This window comes from Pundamilia nyererei, unplaced genomic scaffold (genome assembly GCF_000239375.1).
Source record: "Pundamilia nyererei isolate P.nyererei 1_Seehausen unplaced genomic scaffold, PunNye1.0 scaffold00113, whole genome shotgun sequence".
Lineage (NCBI taxonomy): Eukaryota > Metazoa > Chordata > Actinopteri > Cichliformes > Cichlidae > Pundamilia > Pundamilia nyererei.
This window is the reverse complement of record NW_005187514.1, coordinates 82,796-94,726: the sequence shown is the minus strand read 5'-3', so window position 1 is coordinate 94,726 and position 11,931 is coordinate 82,796. Positions and strand designations below refer to the sequence as shown.

Here is an 11,931-nt window from a genome sequence, read left to right as displayed (position 1 = left end):
TTTCAATCAAATCAGCCATGTCAAAAAATATTCTAGAACTAAAGAGGAAGGGAAATGAGGCTAATAGCAATGCCAGGGAAGAATGCACAGGATGAGGAGAAAAGCAAACAAATGTCAGCAAAATGAACAGAGATGGAAAATGGATACAGAGTGATAGTAATCAAATGGGTATGTCAGCAGTACTGTGAGAAGTAGGAGATGAAAAAGGCAGATGAGTGTCAAATAGGCTAGTTCGCTTTGAGAAAAGATCTAAGGGAAAGGCAGTAAGTGGCAATTTAAGTAGTGAATGTTTTAGCTCTGTGATCAGGTATATGGGCACAGACCAGTTTTACAATGGCACAAGTGAATGTGCCTTTTTTTTTTAATGCAGAACTTTTTGGAATGGAGTGACACCAAGATGCTGGAAAGCTCCTGGATGTTATTCATCCAGCTTTAGTGTTTTTTTTGTCTATGTCGAACAAGCTCTATTGAAATTCTATTGCATCCTCACTCTTTTAGTGATTGTTTGACAATCAAGCCAGGAAGATTATCAACTGCAAAATGAGTTTTACAATTCATCACTGTGGCAGCCTGTGTGCAGAGTGACAATGTTCTTTATTCTTAGAGACAGTATTTTCCAACTCACTGCAGTTCTGCAATAATGCAGTCACTGTGGTGAGAAGAAAACAAACGTAATCTTTTCAGAACGCTCATGTCATGTGTAAAGAGATTCATTGTAAAACAACTTTTTAATGGGACCACAAGTATGAACTCCATAAACGATGCCATAGAGCTGTGACACACTAAGCAGAGTTCAGGGGAAGTGCCAACTTAGAAGAGATGGCTGCACAGCTCATTCTTCTGAAAATGTGGAATTTGAATACACTGGACACTAAAATCAATGGCATATAGTAATGTGCAAAAGTATCAGTCCACCGCTTTGTTCCTTTAAAAGTTTGCTAGGGAAATGGGAACAGCAATATATTAAAACATGTACACAAATGGCAATGTAGTCTATAAGGCAAAAAAGGGAGCTTGCACACTTCTAATGAGCTTGAAGGTCAACATTTGGGATGACCACATTTATTCTCCAACACAGCCTGAACTCTTATGCAAGTTTTCTTGCAGCCTTCAAGTAGTTTTAAAGGACAGTTCTCCGAACTTTATGTCGGTTTTATCACACATTGCTTCAGTGATGTTGAGGTCTGGGCTCTGTGGAGGCCAATCTAGGATGATTGGTGTTCCATTGTTCTTATGCACCAAACTGGTTATTATATAGTTCTTTCCTAATCCACTTGAGCGCTCAATCTGCTTTAGTCACTCACTTAATACATGCACTTTTTGCAATCCTTTTCTACCCAAGAGTTTTCTATCTAACACTCCACACACTCCAATGAACAGATTGGAGAGCAACTTGGGTCCAGTATCTCAACCAAGGATACTTATCGACTGGAGCAACCAGCCATCGAACCACTAACCTTATGCAGATATGCTTTTACTACACTGGCAGTGTGTTTAGGATAACCCCCATGCTGAAGAATGAAGCTATTGCCTACCAACAACATTTTCCAGACAGTATTTGATGGTGGATCCTCCACAAAGCCTCCACTGTGTTTTACTGTACACACTCAGTGCTGTACCTCTCTCGGTCTCCCCTGTAGATACTGACATCAATCTAAACTAAAAAAAATTCAAGTTCGCATTTATCACTCCATAAGACCTGTTGCCAGTTAGAACTCATTTTCAGTATAGTTCTTGTGCAATTTGTCATACCTCAAACCTTTTCTTCCTATTTCCCTTCCTTTCAAATGGCTTCTTGATTATCACCCCTCAACTGAGACCATTTTTGTTGAAGCTTCAGTGAACAGTAGATGGATCAGCTGAAAGGTCAGATCCATTTCTCACTTCTTTTATCATCCACTTGAACCAGTTTTTTGTTTGTTTGTTTTTAGGGCACTGCACACCATGCCATGATATATCATGTTTTCAGCTAATTGCTCTTTGGGAATCACCTTATTGGTGCAAAAATATTAGTTTGTCATCTTTGGTGGGGTGTTTTATGCACTGAACTAAATAAATGGAAACAAATTATGTGCTTTCAGTAAAAGACACAATTTAAAATTTGTTCTTCGCTATCCTATCTGTCATGTGTAGACACAAATCAAATCAAATTTATTTGTATAGCACAACACTAGTTGATCCCTTGAATTAGGTGTTTTTTAAAGCTTGAATGATTCAGAGGTCAGCGTTAAGTGGCTTTAACAAAAATACCTCCTCTGAAAATGGTCAGGTACAAGGACTGGACTGAACTGGACTGAAAATGACCAAAAAAGAAAGTGTCCAAAGAAAAACTTTCAAAGACCTTCACAAAGCCTGCAGAGCTATTTCTCAACACCACTTCGTTTTGTTCCTTGGAAGCAAAAACAAATCCACACTATTGTATGAGGAGAACAAAGAAATTAGTCTCTATATTCAGTGAGCACTACAGCAAGACCAACTAACCAAGCCTTTTAGGATCATTCTATGTAAAGTCAGTCAGTTCCTGACCACTTCATAAGTGGCTAACTGTTTTATTTTGTTTTTTTTATACCAACTTTTGTATATTTAATAAAACAATGCAGAATTATAACATCAAGCTATGAATGGGTTGAATTTTTGCTGTATTTCTTTTTTTCATTTTTTCAGTATTTTTGAGCCCTCATAACTTCATAAGAAGAGGACCTAGTTAAAACCGAGTGTCACAACAAATTAAAAAAAAAAAAAGAAGTCTTTTTTTGGTTCATAGCTATTGTTGGGTAATAATAATGCCTGAGCAAAACAGTACAAATTAAATGTCTAGAATGTAGACTGACAGGAACGAGCAGCATTAGTTTATCTGTTACTGATGACTTAAAATCTGAAAGAAAACTAGAAATTTTCAAGGGTTACAGTTTTATTATTATGTGAAAAGGTGCTCAATCAACGTAAGTTATAGTATATAAACGGTGTCCTTTATACACATAATATCAGGCTCATCTTATAGCATGATTCTTATTATTTTGTTATAGAACATTTGACACACATCAGCTATCAAAATCATTGAAGCAACTCAAGCAACCCAGTAACCTACAGACACTTCATTTCAGTTCCTGACAGAAACATGACCTTGAAAGGGAACTGGAAATTAGATCATGCAATATGAATTAAAAGGGTTTTCTTCATCATCACACCCATCATCAAAGGAAGAGCAAAATGAGAGGTGACAACTCATCAAATTCTTAAAGAACTAATCAACACATAAGCATGACACATCCATAAACCATCACAACTCTCTGACAAACTTCAATAAAAAACATGGAGCAGTAGCTAAAAACATTCAAAACAATTTAAATTAGACTCCTGTTACTAGATACAATTTAAAAAAATACTGGCAACTGCCAGTGCTACCCCTCAGCCTTCTAATAGACACACCTATGACATCAATTGAAACTCCTCAGTGCACTTATTCTTGAGTTATCATACTCACAAACTTGCGTGTCCATGCCGCCCGCCCACGTGGTAGTGACAATTGCCCATCAGTCTTTTGAGCTGAGGTTTAAAAAGTTTAACACGTGGCAAAAGAGTGAATAACTATAAGTTTTCTATTCAGAAAAAAAGGTAATTTCTTATTAACTGTTTTTTTTAATTGATTTAAGAGACATTACCCACTCTGAATCAGCTCTTTTCCCCCAACATTAACTTTAAGTTATGTCCAATAAAAAGAAAGGAATAAAATTTTGGAAAAAGGAAACATTTTCTTTTGTCTCCAAACAATCAAGGGTCTGACTCAGACTCACTGCAATTACTCTCAGACAGCTTTTCAAATAATTGCCATTGCCAACACATTGCAATCAATGTGAGACAGTCTGCTCCAATAAGCACAACTTGGCTATGACGCATCTCTGTGCAACAGGGGAGTCGACTCAAATGGTTGCTAACTGGTTGTTTTCCGATTATATTCCTATATACTGTAAAAGCAAGACTGCTGAGTGCCCATATCATTCTGTAGATCAATCTCCATCCACAGCAGCTACATCCCTATCAGAGGAGGGAATTCTCTTTGAGATCTACAAGACTCTGGCTGGACTCTGAATGTAAGTAATTAATGTGGTAGTTAATGTGAACTTCTGCGTATGTAGACGGCAACACGTTTACAAAGGATTTTGCCAATTTTACTTATCACAAGCAGATTGCAAATTTGACCCCATTCAATCACAAGACTGCACCTCACTGTGAGTAGTTGCAGACCTGGTCCCCATCTTTTCAGCAATCATTTGAAAGGCAACAAGATCATTGCACACAATGGCAATCCTTTTTGTCATGTCAGGTTCGAACCACTGTTTTTCCAAGTGTAAATACAGCATTAAACAGTTTACGATAGTTACTCTGTGCTTAGTCATAATGGCATTATGTTGTTTACTTGTTTCTGTGAGAACCTTCAACGCCTAATTATTTTTAAAAGATTACAGAACTTCTTCCAGTGCACACTTGGAGCCTAATATTAATATTTTTAAAGAACTTGATTTTAACATAGTGAGTTATATTAAAACATGGTTGCCTAAGTAGATTCAAGGTAGGCATATTCCTGTGTTTATTCAGCACCAGGAGAATGAAAACAGCTATTAAAGTAGTAATTACTAAGAAAAGCAACAATGTAAATTAAATATGAAATATTTACTTTAAAACACTACAATGAGCTGGAATAACCAGTGAAAGCATGAGGCAAACATCCGTTTAATGAAAATATTGTGACCATCTTATAACCTTCAGCCTGGAGGCTAAGTTGTCGTCTCATTAGTGGAGAAACGGGGCGCAGTAAACATTTTTTTCTGTCATAAAAATGTCCTTGCCATCTACAAGCATAAAAAAACAAATAAAGCAATAAAAATCAGAAATGACAGAAACATAACAGCAGAAGCACAAAGACAGAAACGGCACAGCAACAACAGACCACATTTTTAATGTTAATGACTCGTTGACCTTTTGTGACGACTTACATTGTATCAAAGACAAAAGGACAAACTGAATTCCCCTTTGGCAACTAACATTTATTTTTAATTTTCAGTTGTTCTGGCTTTAATAGATTGACAGAACCTATATATTTGTATATCATAAATTACTAATAGCCAGCAATTCAGGATAGCTTCAAGCATATCTTTAATGTCAAAGTTGTTACTGACTGCCTTTACTTTCACAGAGTGCAACAACATACGACCCGCACCTCCAATCTAATCTACTTAATTGGAAACCCTGACTCCAAATAGCTTTTGGGGAAGTCATTAACACAGAGGTTCACTAACATTTTCCAGCCTGTACCATAGATGATTACTCAGTGCTTTCAAAAAAAGACCAGAGAACAAAAATACAACAGTTTGGGATCTGTCAATTTAATCACACTGTGTGTATGACTATGTAACAAATGTACATTTTACTATGAGTTAAAATTCACAGAAGATAAACAAAAACTGAGAAGTTTTGTTGTTGTTGTTTTTTTAATGAAAAATCTGATGAGGTCACATCTGTCCGAGGCTATATTGTTATATATTTCAGCCCACAGGTTATACCAGTGCTGGCATCCTTTAGGTGAAAAAAAGCATAAATCCAGGAAAATAAGAAATACTGCTCATCACAGTTTTACATGGAATTCATTTATGTTCTTTTCACTTGCCTACATATACAGTATAGCGATTTCAGGTAATTTTTTTTCAGACCCTCAAGAGCACTTACCTTCACTGAATGTTAAGTAGCACCTGAAAGCTTTAAATCAGTAAGCCTAAAAGGTTTATATCTATTTTTTCACTGCATTAGTAGATAATTTAGTCCTAAGTGCATTCAATTTGCTATACTGAAAAGGTTATCTGATAAAAAAATAATTATCGTCAGTATAGTTAGCAGCATTATAGGACTGTACAATGTGCTCAAGATACAATTCGTTTAGGTACAGAACAGGTAAATGCACCAAAATGTTTTCCATTTTATTTTGGTACTTAAAATACATTAAAATTCCAAGCATGAATTTTCTTGGCTAAAATCAAATTCAAAAAGCCTTAATCCTTCAAAAAATAACCAGGAACATGGTTTATCAATTATTCTTGTTCAGCATTCATTATTATTCTTTCACCAAACAGGAGATACTCAGAATATGAAACTGGAGTTCAAAGAACTGGGACAGTTTGTGCAAATGATTCCATTAACTCTGAGCCATGAGGAAACCAAAGCCCTATCCAGGCACATGCTAAAGATTTTTTTTAAACCAGATTTAAACTAAATTGAATTAACAGTTTCATGGAGTCAAACTTTCTTCACACTAGAAGTGAGAGAAGAGCTCCGGACTCTTTGAACCGAGACAAGGCTCAAGGCACTTTCAATCATTGTGGCCATCCATATTTTGCACGCTGTGATTGGAGTCGTTTTTGACCCAAAACACCAACAGAAAAATATCAGCTTTTCCCAAATATGAGAGGTACTAAAGCAGCCACAGCTGAAATAACTTGAGACTCACCATTACTTCCATATTCTGTTGTGGCTCTTGAAATCCATGGACTGTCAGTTTGCGAAGCACTAAAAGGAGCACAAAAAACATCACTATGCAGGATTTTCACTAATTAAAAATTAACTATATTCAACATCTCCTCATAATTAGTGTTTCACTAAGTAGCTGCATATATTAATACTTCCATGTTTGCATGTTCAATTATCTATGTTTTTAATCAAATGGTGGGATCATGACGATTAGATTACCATGTTGTGCTAATAGGTGACTGCATGTCTTTGCATGATAATGCAGGTTTGTGGCATGCGTGCATGTGTCTGTGCAAGTGTTGCTACCTTTAAGAGAGAGTAGTGTCCTCTCCAGCGAGCTGAGTGCCGCAGCCTCATCTCTGGCGTAGATCTGCTGGAGGAAGCAGTCTGTGTGATGGCTCCACAGGGAGCATGCAAAGCTGTAGATGCCCGATGCCAGCTGCCAACATACACATTAACATTTTGGTCAGGCACACCTGGGTTAATCTGGGTCTCGAAAGCATTTGAGGTCATTTCACTCAACATAAATGCGCAAGAAATTCTGGGCTAATATGAGTGTAGCTTTGTACAAGAACCTACTTTTGTTTTTATTTACCTGTTTTTTATTGTTTATTAGTTTATTAACATTAAAAATTTCCCTTCAGCACACCATCTTGGATCACTTTGCCGGTAAATTAATGTGACCACAGGTAAACATCGGCCACTGACATCAGAAAATGTCATTTTATTTGTTGATATGGTGACAACAAGGTCGGTGTTGGCGAGCGGCTATTAAATCGGCGTGTCCCTACATGGAACATCAGAAACTCAATTGCTGGTGATACACTCAAACAAACAGGAAGGAAAGATGGACCTGTGAATAACAGGTCTAATTTAGCTCCAAATGAACTTCCAATTATAGTCTCAGTATTATTTGGGCTCAAACCAATTACACTTTCGCCCTCCATGATAGCAGCCTCCTGTAGATGCAAAACAAGATCATCAAAGGTGGATAAAAAGCACTCAGTTCTATCAGCCAAGTGTGACAATGTCTTCTTAAAACATCCAACAAATCTGCCAAAGGAAGAGAGTAAGTGGGGGGGGGATTCTAACCATTAAATCTCATTAACTATTCAAACTTGACAATAACATTGCAGTGGGATAACAGTCAAGTCTTTGCTATTTGATTAAGATAAACAACAAACCCACATTAAAATTACTCTGTGGAAAATTGTGAACACCATATATCAAACAAGGAAAGCAAGCAACTTCTAGCCAGAGGAACTTTGCGCTCTTGGTAACACTCAAGAGTCAAGTGGGAAAAATCTGAGAATCAGTGGTTAAGTTGATGTTCGGCTGTTCAAAGAGAAATCCCTACTTTGACAGCACAGCATAGGCTTTGATATATTCTTTAGAGAAACCGCAAGATTGGCAAGTTTCTTCTTTGGAGAGATTTCTCTACAGCTTGTCGTTTTCCATTCCTCAGATCCCAGACTAATCCAACCCGTGGAGCCTAAAAGTGATGAGCCAAGTTCAGAAAACAACTTCATATTGTTCTCATGACTTCCTCAGTCTTTGTGTTTCAGTAGACTAATACGCTATTGTTTATATGGGTTTTTACAGTTTCATTACATTCTGTGAATGCACAACAGGTAAATCGCATCAAAGCGTCAATACACAGTTTCCAAATGTTACAGACATTCAAAAAATATAACAACCTACTCCAGTCGACAGGTGCATTGTAGTCTACCTTCTTATCCCCCTTTTTATTCCTTGTTGTGCTACATCTGTGTAAAAAAAAACTAGTACATCCTTGCCGTTTGCATTTTCTACCCCATGAATCAAAAAGAACATAAAAAAATTAAAAACTATTAAGGTGCCTTTAAGTATAGGTCTGTAAGGTCCTAAGGCGAACCCGATTTCTGAATTAGTTTCTCTCCCTAATGGCCCTCCAACACTACAGTGATACTTTTAATCTTTCAGCAGCGTTACCAGTCTTAGAATTACTATCCAATTACTATCCAAGAATATAATTACAGCATAAGCAAAATGTTTGTATGACAAAGTATACACATGATTATTAGAAGAGAGGAGGAGGAGAGGAAAAAAGAGGAGAGGAGGAAGAGAGGAGTTTCAGTGTCAAAGTCATCAGTGCATCATTAAATGAGTGCGCTGTTTAATGGGGGCTCAGGCTGCCTTTGTTTCTTGTGTTGCCTAAGGGCAGAAATTTTGGCATACAGGACGCCTCTGCCTGGCATCCAACTATTTGGTCTCAGCCACTGCTCTCATGTCCTTTCACCCTCTGTTGGTCTCCATCTTCCCTCTGCTTGATCATCTCATTCCTCTAAAATCTTTCTCTCCACAAATGGCCTTTTTTTTAAACTCAAATTTAAATCAAGCATGAAAGAAAAATATTGTATAATGTACACTGTATTCACCAGAAACACCAGAAATACTTACTCAAAAGTTAATTTGTCTCAACGCAATATCAACAAAGACACGGAAACGCTGATAACCATTTCTAAACAAGTCAACCATGCTTGAGTCATGTATGACAAGGGAATATTTTTGCTATAAATCTTGTATTTAACATGCTTCTAACAGAAGCTAAACAGCATCTCGTAGAGACAAAACCTAAAAAGTCTCAGGATAATCTTAGTGTTCATCTATTCATTTTCAAAATCTTCTGAAGGAGGAAAAAAATAGCAACAAAGAAAAAAAAGTTATATTGCAGAGAGCAGGAGTCTGCAACCTGCAACGTATAAAAATCCAGAAAGTTTCACTGTTTACCTAACATAACCTTTTATTCAGGTATATACAACTGATGTATAAAGAGCAAAACACAGCTAAAGAAGCAATGGAGAACAAAAAGGTTGTAATAGAATTTTGTATCAACACTGGACCAGCTAATATTGTGGACTTACATCCTGAAAAAGCCGTCTGTCCTGCGCCAGTCGTTTGGATGCTAGAGTTTTGGTGACATGATAGAAGGTTAACAGCGCTCTGTGCTGCTGCAGGCCATCCTGACCCTTCACAGACTCGAGCAGAATGGGGATGAGCTCTGGCCATTGCCTGGGGCAGTCCAGACGGGCCACCTTGGCTATCAGTACTGCGATCTGGGTTGCTATCTGTTGAGAAAAAAAAAAATACATGCAGGAAAGAGAAGTTGACCAGGGGCAAAGCATAAACACAGCAGAAGGTGGAGCAAACTTGATGGGAATTTTATTACGTAGTTCTCTTTTAAAAATAAGTAGCTCGAACAAATAGGACACAGAATATCAAACTTTTTACAGTCAACACAGTGTACATAGTACATGCATCTGGTGACAGATAGGGAATCAGTTGCATGGATTAAGTTGATTTTTAAAATAGAGTGCTTGTGCCTGAGCTATATCTGCAATGTGCATCACATGATCTGGTAACAGCTTCACTTCTCATATTTTTTTTTTTTAAATTGGCTTTCCACTGAGCCCAACAGCTGAGCAAATATCGCTCAAGTCTACTCATTACTCCAACACAAACTGCCGGTAAGACACTCAATACTTCGAGATTAATTTCAAGCTCAAAATGAAAAAGACACTTTATACCTCAAGACTTAATGGACATTTTATGATAAAAATCAAAACTCTTTATATTATTTGAACACACTCCAAATAGCTTCTTTTTTTTCCCTTTTTTTTTTTAAATGTGAAAACCTTGCGTGAGTTTTTGTTCTTATGGTTGTATAAAAGATTTATCTCAGAATGTCTTGCAGTACACAGTTAAGTATTTAAACTTGCATCCTCACAAGCATCAGTAAGTCAATTTGTACACAAGTTACACTCACTCTCTCATGCACAAGCATAAAGCACCCTCATGAAATTTGGACTCCACGAGAGGCTGTAACTAGAGAGACATATGGTGTCCAAATCGTATTCATTGCTTGCCATATGGACCCGATCAGTCCTGATGCTCGAGAGCTGTCCCACAGGGACATACAACCTGTAGAAACCAAGATGGATGGCCATCATTTAGGGCCAAGTTCCACGTACCCCCTGGGACAGATGTATTACGCTGCTTGACTCCTGAATTATTTGTTTGTTGTAACCTTCCCCACACAGCCCCCCAAAAAAATGTCTATCAAGAAACTTCAAATAAAGTTCCAGTATGCAAAATTAGCAGCTTTCATCACTTTCAAATCTCATTCTATGGAGTCGCATTGTGACAGCCTAAAAAATCTTAATGCTGTCAGTCAGATCATTTGTAACTTATCTGGTTTTGATAAAAGCACTTCAATCAAAATCAGTGTTTTATTCATCAGTATACAATGATCAAACATGTTTATTTCGGTGCCTGAGGAAAGCGGGGAGGATCATCAAGGACTCCAGTCACCCCAGCCATAAACTCTTCAGACTACTTCCATCAGGAAGGAGGTTCTGCAGCATCCGGTCCCGTACCAGCAGACTGAGAGACAGCTTTTTCCATCAGGCCATCAGACTGCTGAACACGTCATAGACACCTCAGCTTCACTACTGGAACTTCAACATTATGCACTCCATACTGTACAGTAATGCCACTGTTTTGCACATGTCTCAACTCTGTATATTTTTATATATTTTATTTATTGTTTACTCTATTTAATTTGTAAAATATGTGTACACACACACACACACACACACAGAAAAATATTTAGTATACACATCCAGAAATGCATATACTATTATATATTGTACATATATTTATTAGTTTCAGATGTAGCCATTCTTGTATTTTGCTTGTTTAGGTTATTGTATTTTGCACAACTCTGTTGCTTGTGAAGCTCGCACACAAGAATTTCACTCACATGTACTGTACCAATGTACCTGCACATGTGATGTGACAATAAAAGTGATTTGATTTTGATTTTGATTTGATATTTCCCTCTCCCTCTTTATTTTCCCTGCTCACCTGATTGACAGGCTCGTTGAAGTTTGTGATTAGACCAGCACGCAATGACGTCTTCTCCTCTTCTGATAATGCACTGCGAACAAACCAATCAAAAAGCTGTTCAGAGGAAGTAGAGGTCGAGAGAGATGAAACAATAAAGCTGACAAAAAGACAAAGGCAGCACTTAATATAGAAAAACAGACACATTTGAAAGCGTCTATAGATAAATGAGTACAGTATTTCAGTATTACTTTAAAACAATCTTGCCCCACAGTAATTTTGCTTTCACAGTACTGCGCAAAAACCTTAAACCACCTTTCATTTCTTACTTCCAAGCAGCCAGACGTTCTTGCACATGAACAGTATCGGATGGTCATGTTCTTAAGAATCATGCAGTACCATATGGAAAGCATCAGATTGGCAACACCTTCATTTTTCAACATGACAATGATCCCAAACACCCTGCCAATGTAGTAAAAACATTCCTGGATATAGGGGTATGTCACCAGGGTGCAGAGGAGGCTACCC

General features: G+C 37.4%; 1 protein-coding gene across 1 annotated transcript in view; it reads right to left on the bottom strand.

Moving 5' to 3' along the window:
• Positions 1-11,931, bottom strand: part of ipo11 (importin 11) — a 116,990-nt gene that overhangs the window by 85,396 nt on the left and 19,663 nt on the right. Inside the window, exons 4-7 of the mRNA XM_005741806.1 lie at positions 11,425-11,497; positions 9,423-9,626; positions 6,826-6,958; positions 6,500-6,558 (exon numbers count right to left, since the gene is read on the bottom strand). Of these exons, the coding sequence (XP_005741863.1) occupies positions 6,500-6,558; positions 6,826-6,958; positions 9,423-9,626; positions 11,425-11,497 (469 nt within the window). The remainder of the gene's footprint in view (positions 1-6,499; positions 6,559-6,825; positions 6,959-9,422; positions 9,627-11,424; positions 11,498-11,931) is intronic.